Below are 20,180 nucleotides of genomic sequence, written 5' to 3'. Positions count from 1 at the left end.
CGTGCACAGTGTCTTCTGGGGCTTCCTTGATGCACAGGATGCTGCTTCCTGCTCTCAAGGTGCACAGTCTTGGGGGCGCATAAGGTCAGCAAACAGGCCAACGCACTGCAGTGTGGCAAGTGCCAGGCACGGTATGAGTGCTGCAGGAGAGGGCGCCTAATTCTGTATGGTGACTCCTGGAAGGCTTCCTGGAGAAGAGTGATTGACATCCAAGTCAGACCTGAAGCATAGGCAGGCGTTAGCCCAGAGCAGAGGGGACGGCTTGTGGGAAGGCCCAAGGAAGAGAGACCACAGCACATCTGAGGAACTGGATGTTGGTCCAGAGTGAGGAGAGGGAGTGGCAAGTGATGAATAAGGTAAAGGCTCCAGCCTGCCACGGCAAGAAATCTGGACTTGATCCTGATGCATTGGGAGGCCACTGAAGGCTTTTGAGCAGGTGTGCTTCAGAAGAGCAGGCTGGAGGTAGACTGGAGGCAGCCAGACAGCAGGTAAGATGAGTGATACCAGTGGGGGATGCTGCTGGACCGAGCTGGGGTGGGAGCAGTGGATGCAGAGGGGTGAGGTCTAGAGACTTAAATTAACACCGTTGGGCTAAGTCTGTTGAATGGGATGGGGGAGGGCAGGGTAAGGGTGATGCTAGTGGTCCTGAGTGATGGAACTGGGGAAGTGGTGGTACCACCTCCTGAGAGTGGGAGGGAAAGGTGGTCTCAAGTGGACATCCAAATGGCAGAATGCAAGGGGCAGCTGGACGTGGGCCTGCTGCTCCAGGGAGAGCAAGGCCCATGACAGGCCTGCGCAGCCGGCAGCATGGCCGTATGAAGAGGATTCGCGGTGGGGAGGGGCGGGCATGGATGGCAGCAGTCTTAGTGGAAGGTGGGATGGAAACAGGATAGAAACCTCTGAAAATGTTTGGCTACAAAGGCGGGGGGTTTGCTTTTTTCATGAGGCAGGTGACTCAAGCAGTTTAAAGGGTACTGGGAAGGAGCAGAGAATTGAGGCTGGAGCCAGAGGGACAGTGGCAGCTGCAGAGAAGGTCCAAAAGAAACAGGGAGGGTCGGGCAAGCCGACCTCGGAGAAAGGAGGTTGGCAGGTTTGCTGCCAGGAGGGTGACAGCCTTGGTTTTCACCGTGCAGAGAAGACAGGGTCACTGGCCATTGAAGAGGAAGAAGGAGCTGGCAAAGATCTTCAGCTGTTTCCAGGACAGGAAGAAGCTGAGGCAGGAAACGGAATTGTTTTGGGGGCTGAAGGCCTTCACCAGCTCACTACATGTGCACCCTGAGGTGGGGCATCAGCTTAGTCCCTGTGCCACGTGGGCGTGGTGGACATTTGTCCTTCGTTTTCAACTACTCAACTTCAGACAAGTTTATTAGCAATTTCGCAGTATCCTTTCACAGGATGACGAACAAACAGAACACTTGATCTTACATCACACATCCCCTCAGCAGCCCCACGGGGTGGGTCAGACAGGACAGACCCCCATTTTTCTTCTTCTATCCAGGCTTGTTTAACACTGGGCACGACCAGCCTCAAAATCGTCTCGGCAGGTGTAATCATAAGCTTTCCTGTCACCGCGGACACCTCTGGGATTCCCAGTTCACCTCTGGCAGAGTTCCTGAAACTGAAACCTTAGGAGGAAGGTTTTCACTGCAGGAACCAAACAGATTCACCTAAAACTCACCCCTACACCCCTCTGTTATAGAAGAGTTCTGTTTCTTCTGTTGCAGATTGAATTTCCTTTTCCAGCTCACTGCACTGTATCTGAAAAACAAAGTTAAATTCTTAACATTCATATTAAGAAAGTTTTCTTGCCTTAGAAGTCAAGTTAAAAAAAAATTTTTTTTCAGAAAGCATCTATTTCACATTCTAACTTTTTCAGTGATGTCTAATCTATAGCAAAAAACATTAACTTCTTAAAAACTTTTTCATGGAAAATTTCAAATGTAAACAAATGCCAAAAACATATAGTGAATCCTCATATACTCATCACTCAGCTTTAACTATTAACAGTCTGCCGATCTTATTTCATCAAGCATCTCCCATACCGAGTTGTGGGGTATTTTCTGGAGTATTTTAAGGCAATTCTCAGGTGTATCAGTATTTCATCTACAAAGACTTCAGTATGAAATTCCAAATGATAAAGCCTCTGTCACCCAACTACATGCTATTATCACACCTGACAAAATTAACAACAATCCTGAAATACCATGCCACATTTCTAGGCTAGCAGGGTGGCAGAAGTACCAGCTGACACTGGCAGGCAGAGGTGGCTAATGGAAAAGGAGCTTCGGGAAGGACAAGTTTCCTCGTTGGGGTCCTTGAGGTTCCAGACCTGAAATTCGCTGCACCCCATGCAATGTCTGAGGAGGTGCCCCAGGGCAGAGAATCACTCCCAGCCTGGGGCTCTCTCTGCAAGCCACCCCAGGCAGGACAGGCAAGTGGGGCTCCACTTAGCCCAGGCCCACCATTCAGCCGCTTCCATGCCCACCATGGAGTAACAAGGTATTTTAAAAGCCCAGCAAATGCCAAGACTTGCTTGGCGGGGGCTGGAGGTATCTCGAGGGTAGATGGACTCCATTTCCTGCCTCCTCTCTGGCCTCTAAGAGCCCTGCACCCATTAAGACTTGCACAAACCACCTGCTGCCTTTGGAGTAGGGTCTGCTTCCTCGGCCTAGCAGTGCAGGCCCCGCCACCTGCCCCAAGCATCCTGTCAGTCACGTTTAGCCACGTGTGTCCAGGTTCACTGGACTCCTCAGCCCTCCTGCTCCCTGCACTGGGGATGCCCTTTCCTTCCCCATCTCTGCCTGTTCAAATCCATCCATATCCAAAGCCTACCTCTTCCATGCAGCCTTCCTGGATCAGTTAGAAATTCTCTTCCTTCCCTAATCTCCCCATAGCCTTTCAGTCATGTTCACTTTCTGTCACGTGAGAGTCATTTCCATACCATGTTACCCTTCCCGCTAAAGCCAGTGGCAGAAACTGCCACCCGCCCCCAACATCTGCTCTTTGCTTCCACAGCAGCAGAACTTTAAATAGGTCCAGAAGAAAGACCTTATTTCCTAGCTTCCCCTGCACATGACTCAGTTCTGTCACGGTGATGAAAGCCGACACGCCAGGTGACTGTGTAGAATGAGAGTGGTGTCATCTTGCTCCCTAAGGATGAGGGCCAACCCCAGGGTGGGCGGCGTGCTGAGCTGGAAGGAGCCCAGGTTCCAGAGGACTTCATGACACACGGGTGTCTTACCTGGCCTGGCCACCCCTCACTTCATGTGAATGAGACATAAACATCCCCCTTGTTCGAGGCACTTTCTGGATCTGTTACAACCAGAGGCAATCCTAGTTCTCGGTCCTGGCTCTTGGCGTCATGCCTGAGCCAGAAATCTGGGTGCCCCAAGGTCCCCTTCTCTGCAACGCTTTCACCCCTAATCTGCTCAGAAGTTCTGACTTACCCAACTGAAGTATTTCTCTCCAACCTACTACCACGGGTCTGCTCTGAGCCCCCTTCACCCTGCTGTGGGCATAATTTTACAGCCTCCCAACCATCTCCACCCACAGTGTGGGGTCCAGAGTAACATTCCTAAAGTACAGCCTGCTAAGCCACTCGCCCCGCTGCCTCCAGGATAAAGTTCCATCACCTTGTGGGGCTGGTGAGGCTTTTCATCATCTGGCCAGAACCAGCAAACCTGCCCTGCCTACCGTAGCTGAACAACCTATCAGGGAATTTCACATTTCCCCTGAGCCTCAGGCTCTCCATCTGCAAAATGGGAATACAAACTACCTTGAAGGGTACTTCTGAGGACAACTGCCCAGGACACAGAAGGGACTGGATAACACAGGAGCCTCACTTGTTGTAAGTGGGAATACCCTGAAGCTTCCTCTCCCACACACTCCAGCCACCTGCAACCCCTCGGAGTGTCCCAGGTGGGCCACGCCAGAGACCTCCATGCCTGTGTCCCGGCTGTTCCCTCTGCCCACGCTGCCCCTCCCCAGTGCACCCTGCCCCACCCGGGCTCCACCACAATCCCACTGCGGCTACAGTTCCCTCACTGGCCCGAGGACCCGAGCACGCCCATTCAGCCATGTAACTTAAGTTAGCAGCCGTCTGACTCCAGAAGGCCAGGGAGTGGCATCGGGATGTGGGGCACAGAATGGCAGTGGTGAAGGCTGACTGCTGACACGCTGTCCCGGGCCCAGCTTCTTGAGGGTGACCACGTACCCACAAGGGCCCCAGCCATAGAAAGAGGCCACTGGCCGAGGAGCAAAACCAAGTTACTCCTGACCCCGGAAAAATGAATCCCACTACACATCGTAACTTTAATCCATACAAAGCAAGTGGAAGGAGAGCCTGGTTATCCAACAACAAACTCGCCGATTCTGGATTCTGACACCCCAACGCCAGTGAAGGGAGCTCCCAAAGATTCCTTTCCTTGGATCCCCTGAAGCCCCCTGCTCCACTCTCAGCCTGGTCAGTTCCTGGGCTCTGTGTACCCCTTACGCCCACCTCTCCAACCTTTACCGACCTCATAGCGAGTATAGCAACCATCTGAAATAATTAAAAACTTCGATGTTATGTGCTGTTAAGGTTGCCAGCATTAATGACTCTATAAACCTAAACTTACAACTTGGGTTTCGAACAAGATCATTCCATAAATACAAATGCTTTTGAGGACATGAGTGATTTTTTAACTTCACTGACAGCAACAAGCATTTGAAATTTTCAGCCAAGAAATGCCAGAAATCGATAATATCTTACACTAAAAACGTCCTTGATACCAGCAACAAGGTTTTGCCGAGGTACTGTGATATTCATCTGTCTTTCATAGAAACTGAGCATCAGAGAGTTTAAGCGAACTGACTATGGTCGTGGAGGAACTGGGAACTTGAGTCCAGGCAGTCAGACTTGTCATAGATCATCATGTATCCTGGTCCACAGAACTGCACTGTCTGGAACAGTAGCCACTAGCTGCATGTGAGCACGTAAGTTAAAATAAAACTAAACTAGCGGGGAAGGCATAGCTCAGTGGTACAGTGTGTGCTTAGCGTGCACGGGGTCCTGGGTTCAGTTCCCAGTACCTCCATTAAAATAAATAAATAAACCTAATTATCTCCCCCCCAGGACAAAACAAAATTAAACCAGATTAAAAATCCAGTTCCTCAGTCACACTAGCCACGTTTCAACAGCCACACGTCATGAGCAGCTACCATATTGGACAGCACAGATACAGAACACTGCACAAAGTCCCACTGGGTGGGGCGTCGCTACAGATTATAAAATATCTCAAAGTTTTTTTTTTTTTTCTAACGTCCCAGAAAAATGCTTCTGATATACCATTAAGAAAAACAGTATCCAAAGCTGGACAAGTCTTCTGGGGAATGGGATTATGTGCAAATGTCTTATACTTTCGTAAACTTCACAGATTTTTTTCAGAGAATAATTTATTTCACTCTGATAACAAGGGGAAGAAATAGTTTTTTGGGTTGTTTTTTTTTTTTTTGAGAGGAAGTCCAAGGGGTCACTTACCCGTCCAATCTGTGGGAATATGCTGAAAGAAACCGGCACCATCAGTCCCATTACAAGGACAGTACAAGAAAACTTTAAGGACCACAATGACCACGGATACCGCAGGAAAAACTGGCTCCTGGAAGAGGCAAAGTTACAGGGGTTACAGGGCTTTTTTTAGAGGCTGGCCCTCTGCTCGAATGGTGGCCAACTGTCTTGGGAGCCGCTGCAGGCCCTGCCTCGGTTCCCACTGGCCCCACAAACAGGCAATACGAGTGGCTGCATGGACGGAACACCCACTATGCGTCAGGCTCGGGGTTAAGCACTTCACATTCATTTGCTCATTTGACCCCCGAAGACCCTGTGAGGCCTGTGTTATCATCACTCCTTCACAGGAACAGGAGAATGAAGCCACTGGCCGGGTAAGTCACTTACCTAAAATCTGCCAACTCTCAAATGTGAGAGGTCAGATTCTAGAGCCTGTGCTCTCCCCTGGGCCACGTGGACATGGATGTGACATTCTGACCCTTTGACAGTGTGGGAAGGTGCAAAGAACCTCAGCCTCCGAGTCAGAGACCTGGGGTCCTGGGGTCTGGTTAGGGCTCAGCCACTGACAGACTGTGTGCTCTTGGGAAAATCACTTTCCCCTTCATAGCTTTGAGTTTTTTCAGATACAAAATGGAAGAGGTGAGTTAGAAGAGCCACTGAGGTCTTCCTAGCCTGGCTACGTTTCATGGCTGTGGGCTGGCACGAGGTCCTTCCAGGCACCCCGAGGCCCACCGGGAAATGAAGACCATCTCTTCCCACCAGGCAGCTGGTGCCAACGGATAGGCCTCAGGGGACAAACTGGAAGGCTCCAGCTCTCCCAGAAGCCCCCACTCTAAGGACAGCCAGAGAGCTTCAGGAAGACCCTGACACAGCAGAAGTCCTCACACCCATCCAGCTGGATTGACCATGGGAAGTAACTGTTGATTCTGTCCAGGACACTGCTACGTCCTGAAATGCACTCCTTATGTGGTCCTAGTGGAAGCTTGCTAGCTCGGCACCCTGGACAGAGCCAGCTGGTTCAGCACCAAGCAAGTTGACCCCACTTGGGCCAAAAGAATCCTTCCCCAGGAGTTTATGAACTCAGTGGAAGACATTCTCTGTCTCCCCAGCCCCTGGGGTTTGCTGTTTTCCTTTCTCATCAGGACACTGTGAGGATATGAGCTGGGAGATGGCAGCAGTCATGTCCCTCATCAAAACAAAGGAGCCAATGTGTGGCAGGAGAGACGGAAGACAACTCCCACGAAAGAGAAAACTGTCCTGCACGAGAGTCTCTGGTCAGTTGCCATAGGCTACGCTTCTGCCCATTCCCAGGATCTAAATCAATGCATCTCCCTTCTGCTCTAAGCTACTTACTGCAGTGGGGCGTCTCATACTGGCTGATCCTCAGGCTCTCCTTCTAATAGGTCATTCCTCACTTCTCAAAAGGGATGGCAGTCCACTGATTCTGGACCAACTGAGCTAATTTAACACATGTTTGGAAGGCAGAAAAGAGGCTTGAGCAATATTCACAGCATATCAGAGGTGGGAGAGCCTGCAAATCATCCAAACTCAGCATTGTAGAAGTGAGGAGACAAGCCTCAGCAGGTGCCGGGACACGCCCCAGGAGCAGAAGTCACTGAGGACAGGGCCTGGGCGAGATTCCAGGGTCACTGGAATATACAAATCAAGATTTCCATAGCTGCCCTAAATCAATCCTACTGTCTTACCTGTGATGAAGAGCAGTTGGAAGATTCTTGAAAGCAACTTCTTCCCACCCTTCCCACCAGATTCAGGATTTGACAAGTTTTATATGGACTTTGACTATCAAAATGTTTATTCCTACTCAGGGAGATGAGCGTACCTCTTACCTTTTAAAGAAGTATGAGAAGATTTCGGGGATAAAAGCTGAAGGTCCCAAACAGCACAACTCTGGATGTTGCTGTATCTTTAACAGCCTGGTGGAAATGAAAAGAGAGCAGCTTAGCACATGGAGTGAGAGGATTTCCAGGGATCTTGCAACTCATGACAGAGACCAGTAAAGCACTACTCTCCCTTCTTGCTTAGAAAAATAATGCCGGTGCAAAGAGGTGGAGCCAGCAGCTGACACGGATGCCCGGGGTTGGTGCCCGGAGTAACCAGAGACGAAATTTACCTCCTCTGACTCTACAAGGTCTCCATCATTTCCACCAGCCACCCCAAATAAGATACTCACTAAGCACAAGCAAAGGCAGCTTGCAGACAAATCCTTACTTAGAACCAAATGGCAGCCCCTTTGGTGGAAATACTGGATTTGCCACCGAGGACCACTCCATGTTTTCCTTTCAGTCCAGGACTCTGCCACTGGCCTTCCTCTCCTGAGCAACTCCCCAGTTATTCCCACCCCTTCTAGTGAAGGAATCCTCCAAACGTCCAGCTCCGAGTGCACTGGCGAGGCAACACACTCACACGTAACTTGCACGAGTCTACCTGTATGTGCCCATCTTTTCCTTGTGTAGTTAAAAGTATGCTATAAAATTTTCTTTTGCACAAACATGCACGTATAGTTTATAACATTTTGTCATTTTTAAAGTAATGTACATTACTCTCTATGTTGAACGTTTAAAGATGTAATTTACAGTATGGGTTATATGCACAAAATCATGTATACTCAAGGGCAATGTAAGAGACATTCAAGGGAAATTTTGACTACAGATGACACTCACATGCAACTTCAGAACTCAACCCCCAATAAGACACAACTAACTGCACACACGGCACCACCCAGCACGAGATGACTAGGCAGTCACTCCACCATTCCCTCCCCTGAACTCTGTTCCTTGCACTTCCGGCCTCCCATGACTCCATGGCTACACCCTACTTCCTGGCTCCTCTGCTGTGCCCGGTACCCTATTCTCTGCTTAGGACACTAAGGCTCAGCTCCCCCATCCTCTGCGGGATTGCCCTTTCCTCAGGAGGACAGAGGGCGCCAAGGAGGGTGGCTTTCAAAATAAACTTTCAGGAATGTAAAATAAAGTCGCTTGACTCCAGGAAGAGAAAACTGGCTGCAGGGAGTGGGAGGGTGTAGCTTGGTGGTAGAGTGAGTGCGTAGCCTGCATCAAGGTCCTGAGCTTAATCCCCAGTTCCTCCATCAAAAAAATAATAAATAAATAAATAAATAACCTAATTACCTCCCCCTACCTCCCAAAAAAATAAAAAATAAAAAGAAGTGAGCTGAGAAGCTTTCACTTCTTTAAAAACAAAAAAGTGGCTGCAGAGTGTAGCGTGTTTTGACATCAGTGGGCGAGGCCAGACTCTCTCCATTTGTCTCGTGTGGAAAGAGAAAACATTCCAGACTGGACACCGATCATGAGGAGGCCCGGGGAGACGCGTGTGACAGTTTGCAACTGACGGGCTGACAAGGCCAGTCAAAGGAAAACGACGTGGATGAGGCTCCTGAAATCTGATCAAAGGTGCCCTATTACAATCAGATATCGCTGGTTACGTAGTTTCTGAAATTTTAGCCAAAGAAAAATCTTCCGGCAACAGGGAAATGATAAAAGAATGCTAATGCTTACGCATGGTCGCAGTCACTTTATTCTTAAGAGAAAGATAAATTTTTTTTTTAAGCAGATCATCAAACCTTTCTTTTACCCTAAATTGGCCTTCATGCAAAAAACGACACTCCTCTGGACGAGATGGGATAGAGAACTGGAGAGCCAGCGGGGCCGAGGCCACCTCCCTGCAGCTCCTGGGGAGAAGGCATTCTGACTGGTGAGGGCTTGGGTCACCAGAGCCCAGCACAGCGCCTGGTGGGCGGGAGGTGCTGTGGAACAACTTGTGGAGTAAACATTCGCTCTCACTGTTCTCTTTGGCATATTTATGCCTTGCAGTTAAAATTGAGTTAAAGAGAAATGCAAACATTCCTCCACACACAGAGTTGTCCATGAGCGTTCAGAGCAGCACTACGCATAACAACCGAAAACTGGACACAGTCCAAATGTCCATCGCCAGGGGAGTGAACAAGCAAAATGTGGTCCATCCATACGACGGAACACTGCTCAGCGACTCTAAGCCACACAGCACACTACTGACACATTAAAAGATGGATGAACCTCAAAAGTCGAAGAAGCCAGACCCAAAAATATTGTATGATATATCTGTAGGGAAATTTCTAGGAAAGGCAAACCTATGAAGACATAAAGCAGACCAGCGTTTCCCTGAGGCTGGGGGTGGGAAGGGGTGTGACTGTAAATGGGCACAGGGGATGAAGTGTTCTAAAATTGGACTGTGGTGATGTTTGTACAACTGTTTAAATTTACTGAAATTCATCAAACTATACTCTTTCAATTAATTTTATAGCATGTAAATTCCTCCTCAATAAAAGTGTTAGAAAATGTCTCTTTAGGGCATATTCTTAGGCACAGGACCTTCATTTCAAAAACGAGGCATTTCATTTCTGGCAGTAATTTCTCTCCTTGTGACTTGCAATTTTCATGTCCTTATTGTAATTCACTGAGGTGGCCACTATTTCCAGACATGCTATTAGATGCACTAGTGGAAATACTTGTAGCATGTATCTGATGGTTTATAATTCAACTTTGTAAATCAGTGATAGGATTTACAGTAACATATTTCATGAGCCCAATAACGACAGATTTATGGACTGAATGAGAAGCCATCTTTTCTGACCTCCTCTTCCACCGACAGGCTGGGCAGGAGGTCCAGTTGGCTCAGAGAGGCCCCCTGACCGAGGACACAGTGAGAGACCCAACTACTCTCTATACTTTGCAAACAATTGCCTCATGTTACAATTCTTTAGCTAAAATCACTTCACAGAGACCAAAAAAGATCTCATTTGCTTAAAAGGTATTTTTCCCCCTTAACAGAGGCACTGGGGATCGAACCCAGGACCTCATGCACACCAAGCACGCACTCTACCACTGAGCTATATCCCCCACCCCCGAAAAGGTATTTTTTAAGTTTATACTCAAAATGAAACCACAGGTTAGTGCAAGTTCTCTGAGCTGAATGCAGACAGAAGCTATTATATTGAATGGAGCAAAAGAACAAACTATTTAACAATAAAAATTCTTAAAATGCGAGGCCTTTTAGAAGAGTTGTAGGTCAGAGTGTTGGATTTCCTCAGGCCATCCTTGACAGCAAATTGGTCCTTAAAGATGAAGACTCTAAGGAAATCTGCTGGGAGGTGGGGTGGGAGGCTTCTCTTAAACCCAGAGAGGGTGTCCACTGACTTCCACGAGCACAGAGCAGGCTGGGAGGGCGGGTGCTGAGCTTGAAGGACAAGACCTCACACTCAAAGAAGGGCTAGTGTTTGGCGGATGCCCATCTGTGATGGTCAGTCTTATGGGTCCACCTGTAATTCCCAGTTATTTAATCAAACACGAATCGAGGTGTTGTGGTAGGGGTGTGCTGTGGATGTGATTAACATCTACAACCTGTAGAATTTAAGTAAAGGAGATTGATTACTCTCCACAGTGTGGATGGACCTCATCCAATTGGGTTGGAAAGTGTTCAGAGCAAATCTGAAGTTTCCCAAAGAAGAAATTCTCAGCCCCTGAGTTTCCAGCTTGTAGGCCTGCCCTACATATTCCTGGTGCTACAACTGTGTGAGCCAATTATTGGAAATGTATGTAGGGGATAGGCAAATAGGCAGATAGCCTGTTTGTTTGTTTTTTTTTTCTGTATATATATTTTCATTGAAGTGTAGTCAGTTTAACATGTGTCAGTTTCTGGTGTACAGCATAATGCTTCAGTCATACACGAACACACACATATTCGTCTTCATGTTCTTTTTCACCATAAGTTACTACAAGATATTTGAATATAGGTCCCTGTGCTGTACCATATGAACTTGTTTATCTCTGTCGATTCTTTTTTTCTTGGGAACCCAGACTAACGCGTCGCCTTTTAAACATCAGGGCACAAAATGTAGAATCTCTCTCTCAGCATAATGAGGGAAGACAGATAAGAAAAGGATGAAGGGAGACATGAATTTGTGACCAGCTCTCAAACAGAAAATGCAATTCTTTGCCCAAAAGGCAAACAGCTCACGGCTCCATCGTGTCCCCCTACCTTGGTCCCAGCTTTTCTGGAATAGCCTATGACGTTGCCGTCCTTGTCCATGACCTCAATCCCTCGCATGGGCTCCAGACTTCGGGAGGCAATCACGTTCATTCCACTGAGTTGGGCTGTGGGTGGAAAGACGACACAGAGGGATAAGCGTCAGTCCAATGGAGGAACATCTTTCCAAGTGTCGTGCCTCTTTCTTTGACAGCTGTGCCTCCTGGTCCCCAGGTGCTCACCTGACAGGTGCTGGGCCACCCGAGCTCTCCCCTGGGCTGAGGAGTAGGGTCAGAGCTTCTGGACTCTCAGTCTTTTTTTTTTTTTTTAATTTTTATTGATTGATTGATTGATTGATGGGGGAGGTAATCAGGTTTATTTATTTATTCATTTTTAATGGAGGTACTGGGATTGAACCCAGGACCTCATGGGTTCTAGCACTAGCACAGCATAACACTGAGCTGTACCCTCCCCACTGGCCTCTCAGTCTTGAGTCCTGACTACCACCCAGCACCAGGTTCCAACACCCCTGGCAGGATTCCCAGAGAAACCAAGGTCCTTGAAATATGCCTGCCTTCTTGGCTTCAGCTGGTTAGACGAGATTTCTGTAACATAATTTCCCAGTGTTACCACTGACATAATTCTGCCAACCCTTCAAGCTGCTCTGATTCCCAAACCCAAATGTGGAGTGTGAACGCGTGAACTTGCAGGCTGGCAAACTTAAAAGGGTTGGTTAATACGTCTGTCACTCCCTTGGAGTCAGACCACTGGGTTGGAGTCCCCTATACCACCACTTCCTCCCTGCGTCACCCCAGGAAAGTTCCTTAACCTCCCCCTGCCTCAGTCTCCTCATTTGTAAATGGGAATAATAATATTATCCGCCCATGAGTTGTCAGGATCAAGTGAAGTAAGACATGAAGAAGGCTTGTACAGAGAGTCTTTAAAATGTAATGTGTGTTTCCAGGTTTGTGTTCATCCACAAAGGTGGCAGGCTCCCTGCTTACCGAGCATGACGACAGGAAAGACATTTCTGCTCAAAATGCTACTCAGTGAAAACTTTACTTGCAGCAAACGAGGTAATAACTAGAAAATAAGAGACAAAAATCACTGTTGCACAGGACCAAAAACTCAGCTGAACACATGTGACAGCAGGGAGCTAGCGTCAACTTAGTTCCCATTACAGGTCAGACCCCAGCAAGTGCCCTCCGTGTATTTTTCATTTTCATTCTCGTTCTCCCTGATCATTAGAGAAATACACGGAGGCTCGGGCTGCAGAACTTTTCCAGAGTCACTAAGTCGTTAAGGATTTGAGCCAAGATGTGAACCCAGACTTATCAGACTCTAAAGTCTACATTTTCAACCATAACAGCGTCCTGACATCTAAAGCAATATATAATGTGTATAACATGTTCATACAGCATGAATTATTTTTTTAAAAAGATAACAGTACTGAGCATATGTCTAGAAACTCGGAAAAATCAGATGATAATTTGGGAGTGATAGGATTCCAGATGACATATTTCCTTCTTTATGTCGTAATCATGCTTTCTAAGTTGAGGTAGAACATAAAATTATGATTCTGAGAAATACAAAAATTCGACATATTTTTAAAATACATACTCCAAAAAAGGTAGAGGAAGTGATTACTCCTACCCCAAGTAATATACTCTCATAGGGGCGACGATTCTAGGGAAAAACAAAAGTTCATATTTAGCAAATACCACAGTTTTACCCAGAAAAGATAATTAAAACAAATGCACACACACACACACACACACACCAACTCCAAAAGAAATAATACAAAATTGCAGCCCCCTGGGCCTCGTGATACTCACGTAACTTGCGTTTCCATTGACGATGCTGAAGACTGTACTGTAGGTGTAGAAGGAAACCTGCAGTAAGACAGAGGCTAATACATCACATTTTGGTTTTAAGCACAATAAAATACAGTGATCATGAAATGGGAGGAACTGCTACCTGCGGTAAAATCATGGACTTTAGATTTTTTACTGGCAGCACTGACAAAAACACCTGTAAAGGAAAGAAAGCAGAGCTGTGAGTGTTTGGGGGGAGGGAGAGCCTGTAGAGCAAAGAACTTCCCCAGGGAGATGCAGAACTGAGCCCTCAGGAGCCGGGGCAAGGAGGGGAAGGAGCGGATGCGGGGGGCTAGTGGTCGGTGGACATGTGATGTTGGATGGGCACCCACAGGCACTGAGAGCACCCGGCCGCCTGACAGTGGTCCCCGTGCCATGGAGCAGGGGGTGAGAAGCAGCACTTGCATGGGGTGGAGGCTGTTCTCACTTGGTGAAAACACCTCGTGAAAGCCAAGGTCAGATGGCCTTGCTGGGAGCAATTTCGGGTTCCAGGAGAGGGACTGCACGATGGGGGAGGCTTGGGGAGAGAAGGTGATGGACAATCACACGGGCCTATGCCAGGGAGCACATCTTAACTCATCCATCTTCTCCATAGTGACTTGCACACAGTAGGTGTTCAAAGAAAGGATCACCCTGTGACACTGTGGACCCTCAAGAGGCCCAGGTGCCTGGCTGGATAAGTGGGGGTGGGATGGGGAGTAGACCAGGGTCAGAGGTGGGGGAACCATAACCAGCTATCAGGGGTCCAGAGCTGGAGGACACCAGCCACCAAGCTTGGGAGCTGGGTGGACATCTTCCTAAAGCCCCGGCTTCTGAACGGTGAGCAGTAGCTTACTCACCATGGGCGCCGTGAAAGGCAGGAGAGCTGGCAAAAAAAAAGAAGAGGGTCAGTGACCGCAGAGAGGCCAGAAAGGGGCACCGCCCATCCCAAAACCTCTTTTCTGGCCAACTGAAGGCACGGACATCAAAGAGTATTTTTCACTCATTCTTTTTTTTTTCCTAATAAAAATAATAACCATATGCATATGGTAAAACTCTAAATCAACACCGTAGAGGAAGACCTGACCAGGCTCCCTCTCACGGAAGGTAAACCATCACTCGTTCCAAGTCCTGGTTCATCCTTCTGCGTGAATTCAATGCATCTGATGCTGTGACTTAATAATAAGACAGGCATATTGGCTTTTTGTCCCTGTTTTGGCACAGAGAGCCTAAAAACCTTGGAATTTCCTAAATGAGAAGAGTAATAAGGTGAAAAGAGCATCTTTTATTCTTCATAACAAGCCCCTTTCAGCCACATCTGAGATAGTGTCCATGAGGTGACTTTCGGAAAGCACCTAAGGAAGGGGGCTGGTTGCCAGGGGAACCAACCACGTGACTAGAGGGAGGCAAAGGTTTGAAACGGTTACAAACCACTTGTGAAAATTAGAGTCAACTCACCTGCTGGTCGAAAAGGACCGGGAATCAGCTTGCTATTGTCAGGATGTACTGTTGACTTCAGAAGGGTAAACAGGAAGTTTAGTCTGATGTTTGATTTTGTTATTTTAGGCTAAAAATTAGGACAGGGATGAAACTTACGAGACTTCTCTTCCAAGCTTCTTGTATCTAAAGAGAAAAAAAACAAGCGATAGCCTTTTTAAAGGTGCCCTGGCAGCCAAAGCATCTCCTCTCATTTCTGGTGCCACCTTTGTGAAGCAGCGAACTGTTTTCTACCACATGGACCGAACAAATCAAAACAAATGAATCAAATGAATGAATGAACAAATGAACTAATCAGAAGCAAAGAGATGATCCACATGAAAATGATCAGAACACTATAAAAAGCCCCTAGTCTCTGACCCTGGAGAGGACTCAAGGCCAACACCTGACTTGTCACTCAGGTGAGGACCTGAATGCAGCCAGCCTCCCCCGGCTCAGAGCAGAGCAGGCTGTGGCAAACCACGCCATTAGCCAAGTCACTTGCAAAAGAGCCAGGCTGTGAGCCCAGAGGCCCCAGCAAGTTCTTAGAAAAACCAACTTAAACATGTGAGCTTTCCGCAGGCTGCCTCATGGGACTGATGATTGTGGGCCCCGGAAAGCCCCATACACTGCAAGGTAGATAACAAATGCTTGGTGTAAGTCCTTAGGCAGGACTGTAACCCTGCCCCAGAACACGGCCTCTAACAGGAAGTCGATTCTGACTTGGGAGGCCTGCCTGAATGCTGGAATTTGCCATGGGCCTCTAGGAATCTGCTACAGGGAATGACCACTAGTATCTGCTGCACAGGAGGAACCCTATGCTTTTTCTCCTTCATACAATTCCTACTAATTTTAATCTGGTTTATCAGAAGGAATTCTAACTATACTTAAAAAGCTAACCCTACTGACAAAATCCCACCTGATTTGAGACCATGCAAGCAGAATCACCTGAAGGCAACCACACCCAGCCTTGAGCCAGGCACACCTGGGCACAGGAGACATACCCTTTTGTCCTCCAAGTCACCCCTGGATGCATCTTCATTTGTTAACAATAGTTGCCTCGATTTTTCTATTTTTTCCTGGAATCAGATATTAAGAAATCAAGCGATGATCTCAACATTGTTCAGATTTATCCACAGATTCCATTAGACAGTCCTGTATGTCATTCAGACTCAGACCACCCAAATTCTTAGACAGTTCCAGCAGCTTACCCCACTGGTGCTGCCATTTCCCGCCCCGCACTGTTCTTCTCTGATGTCCACTATTTCAGTGAATGAGTGATACCACCATCCACCTGGTTACACAAGTTAGAAACCTGGAAGCCCCTTCTCTCTCACTCACCCCCACATCTAATCAGTTCAGTCTTATCTCTTCTCTTCTTTAAAAAAAAATTAAATACAGGAGATACAAAGAATGATTATATACTCATAATCCCCTCACCCAGAATTAACAACCATGAATATTCAGTTATATTTGCTTCTGATTTTTTTCCCAAAAAGGTCCATTACCTCCAGTCTCAATTCCCTCCCCATTCTATGGGAGGTAATCACTATTATGAATTCAAGGTACAAACTTCCAGATCATCGTTTATATCTATACATACATGAATACATGTATCCATAAACAAATATGTAGTTTTGGTTTTTTATGTTGTAATTTGTATAAATGTTGCACTATATGCATCTTGTTTCCTTTTTTTTTAAAGTTTTGTTAAATTTAAAAATTTTTGTTTTTTGGGGGGGTAATTAGGTTTTTTATTATTATTATTACTACTACTACTACTACTACTTTAATGGAGGTACTGGGGATCAAACCTCACCACCTCACCCTGCAGGTGAGGTATGAACCCCCCCTTCTCTAAGTGACATTCAAGGACCTTCAAGAACTGCCTGGTTCCCCTGAATTAAAAGCCCCAGGGACCAGGTGACATGTTCTCCCCCCACTGGGCTTTGCTTACAGTCCACTCTCCCTGCCCCTCCCTCCCAGCCTTCCCTCAACAACCTCCCCCAATCCCCTGCTACATTTTACCCTAGAGCCCGAGGTCCCATCCTCCATGACCTAGGAGGCTTGTTTTGATCACTTTTGAACCACCAGCACCTGGGCCAAGTCTTGGACTGCCTGTTAAATGGGTGTCCACTTTTACATATCACCTTTCCAATCCAACAGGCTCATTTGGAAGGAATAAAAACAATATATACAGTTTCTGTCATTTCAACTACTTTCAAAAGAGACACAGTTTTCATGTGTCAGTATACAATGTGAAATGCACTATTTCTGAAAACAAGAAAATACTTACAACTGAAACAATCAAATTTGTAGGATCCAACAATTCTGTCCACAGAAGAACTCTTTGAATAAAAGACTTGAGGGGTAAGAGCACCAGAGAGGTTAATGGCAGCAGAAAAACAAAGATATGTGGTAATAATAACAGTTACCATTATTTTTGAGAACCTAATAGGGCCTTCTATTTGCAGCATCTCCTGGAATTCTTACAAAATCCCCATCTGACAGGTGAGGAAACTGAGGCTTAGAAGGGCTCTTGAATGTACTCAAGGAAACCCAGCCAGGAAATGACCCAATGGCCTGTGCTCTTGACCACTCCAATATCAATTTGCTCTTGAGGGTTAAAGTCCAAACTTTGGGGACAAATGAGCCTATGCTCACATCTCACATACGACCTTGAAGCAACTACCAAGAAAGTTCTCAGCATCTGTTTCTTCCGGCTCTTAGCATGGTTATAAGGCTTAACTCCAGTCGCAAAGAACCAGTCACCCCAGTGAGGCTCAATAAAGGCAGTTTGGCTCACATGTGGAGAAATGAGGCATGGTTTGCTCCAAAAAGCCCCCAAACTTTGCAGTGGTTCCAGTTTTGAGGCCTGGCTCTGCCCGGACAACTTGAGTTCCCTGTCCTTTCTCAACTTTCCACGTAAAAAAACCGGGTGAGGCTCTACTTTAGGTAAGCGCTGAAAGAGAAAGCTCTAGAATTGTGCTGTCCAATTAGCCACATGTGGCCAGGCCAAATCAGATGTGCCTTATGTGTGAAACACACACCGGATTTTGAAGACTTCCTGCAGAAAAGGATGTAAAATATCTCATTCATAATTGTTTATATAGATTACATGTGGAAGGTTAATATTTTTTATCTATTGGGCTAAATGCAACATATTGGTAAAATTCAAAAATTTAAAAGCCACGTTTTTAATGTGGCTACTAGAAAAATTTTAATTACCTACGTGGCTCCCACGCTCTTTCTATGGGACAGCGCTGCTCCAGCTACAGGCTGGAGGCGGGGCCGTGTTACTTTTCGATGGCGGTTTGTCTCACTGGTGGCTGAGCCCACAGACTCTGGGAGGCGAGGGGCTCCTGGGACGACCTTTCCCTCTCCAACCTGCTGCTCAGCAACAGCGTAGGCAGCAGAAGGCAGACGACTGAGTGGTGGGGAATGACTCGGTGCCATTGCAGGGTGACACTAGTGCGACCCTCCCCTAGCCAGGCCTGAGGCAGAGGCGACGCACGGTAACCGCCATGGCCGTCGGCTTCGGGCAAGCTTGGGCTTCCCTCCGTCCCCTCCCGAGGTCTGAGATGGGAAGGCGGGTGGTGCGACCACGTGGCCTGCCCAAGGTCACCGCGGCCAGCGCCGACTCCACGCCGCGCGGCCCACGCCCTCCCCGCCCCCAGCCGCGCCGGGCCCGGGCCGTACTTGGCGTTCGGTGATCCAGAAGCGCACGTTGGGCTCCATGCGGGCGGCGGCGCCACTGCGCCCTTGGAGCCGCCCGGCCCCGCGATTCCTCCTCCGTCTCCGACTCTTCTTCCCAGGACCTACGCGCAGCCAGGAGAGGCCGCGGCCGCCGGGCCAGGCGCGGAGGCGGAGCCCGTGGCAAGCCCCGCCCCGGGCGCGCACGTCCCCTGTCCCTGCTCCCAGGGCCAGCGCGCCCGCAGCTCCTGCTTCTGGCTTCCCGCTACTGGCTTCCTGCTCCCGGCTCCCCGCACGCACGCTGCTCTCTGCTCCCTGCTTGGTGTCCCTGCGCCACCGCCCCGGGCCCCGCGCGCCCGCTGTTCCCGGGAGCCCCCGTGTCCCACAGGCCAAGTCCTCTCAACCTTGTTCCGCCCTTTCCGGTAGCCCCGTCGCCTCCAGGCCCGGAAGGGTCACCTATCAGAAGCCCCAGATCATGGTACCTACCGCGAGGACTCGCTCGTTGGCGCGTGTTGCCTTCCACAGCCCTGCGCTCCTGCGGCGTCTAACCCCGGCCCAGGAGCACCCAGGCTTTTGGACATACCCTAGAAGATCCCTTCAGTTGCACCCAAAGTCCAACGTACACAGGATCCGGGACAGTCACGACCCACTATATAATTTGTTCGGCCCAGTGAAAAATGAAAATGTGGCAACTTTTATTTTAAAAAGATTGAAAGTTTTCAAAAGTCGACATCAGCGCATTAAACCAAAGCCTGGGGCACTTTAAAGTGAGGAGCCCCGCCGTCACCCCGGGAAGCACAATGTCTCAGCCTAAGAATTTTTCCCCAGCCCTGGGGCAAATATACGGTTTCTTCTTCTGGATACTGGATCAAGTAAGGCCCATTTGTAGAGGAAAAAAGTGCCTGCCTGCCTTCTTCAGCCCCAGGGGGTTCTGTGTTTGTGGAAGCCAGTGTGGATGTGTGGATGTTTACGGTGTTCAGGGGAGTCCTCGGGGGTCCTGGGTTGGGGCCCCAGCAACATCCATTACTTTGTGTGACCCTGGTCAAATCTAAGTCTACTTTCTCATCTGTAAAATGAGGGCAATAATCGTACCCATTTTGCTTTTGTTGTGGATTAAGTAAGATAAAACATATAAAAGCCCTAACAGTGCGGGAGTCCATAGTTAGTGCTCCGCCTGGGCCACTAACAGGAGCAAGCCTATTCCTTCTCTTGTCTGGCCTTGCCCTCCAGGAACAGGAAACCAACTCATGGTTTTCTTGAGGCCCATGTGGCTTCTTGGCTCCCACTTTTGCTCACCTCACATAGCTCACTTTTCCACAGCCTTCAAGACTCCATCTCCTCTTCCAGGACTTCCTTGATGCCCACAGCTGGGTAAGGCGCCCCCTCCTCACTCTGGCCCAATGTTCTCACTGCCCCAGGCAGGAATGCATCTACTGTACTACAGTATTTAGCACACCTATATTATCCTGTTGGCTCTACCCACAAGTACGTCACAAATCCAGCACAGCTGACCTCTCTGCTTCCCTCTCCAGACTCTTACAGTCTAAACAAAGGAGCCAGCGTGATCCTCTTAG

At 48.2% G+C, this 20,180-nt stretch overlaps 1 protein-coding gene and 1 non-coding gene across 2 annotated transcripts; both read right to left on the bottom strand.

The window, feature by feature from the left end:
- Positions 1 to 1,336: 1,336 nt before the first annotated feature.
- Positions 1,337 to 18,972, bottom strand: SFXN4 (sideroflexin 4). Its single transcript, XM_032490798.1, is given in 15 exon segments — positions 1,337 to 1,758; positions 5,519 to 5,636; positions 7,393 to 7,433; positions 7,435 to 7,479; positions 11,597 to 11,712; positions 12,589 to 12,667; positions 13,205 to 13,270; positions 13,420 to 13,476; positions 13,562 to 13,615; positions 14,298 to 14,323; positions 14,896 to 14,950; positions 15,034 to 15,060; positions 15,918 to 15,992; positions 17,210 to 17,275; positions 18,613 to 18,972. Coding segments are annotated over 15 exon segments (942 nt in total). The 5' UTR covers positions 18,652 to 18,972; the 3' UTR covers positions 1,337 to 1,680.
- Positions 10,387 to 10,458, bottom strand: TRNAT-GGU. Its single transcript has one exon. It is a non-coding gene; the product is annotated as a tRNA-Thr (tRNA).
- Positions 18,973 to 20,180: the final 1,208 nt, after the last annotated feature.

This window comes from Camelus ferus, chromosome 11 (genome assembly GCF_009834535.1).
Source record: "Camelus ferus isolate YT-003-E chromosome 11, BCGSAC_Cfer_1.0, whole genome shotgun sequence".
NCBI lineage: Eukaryota > Metazoa > Chordata > Mammalia > Artiodactyla > Camelidae > Camelus > Camelus ferus.
This window is presented reverse-complemented; position numbering and strand designations above follow the sequence as displayed.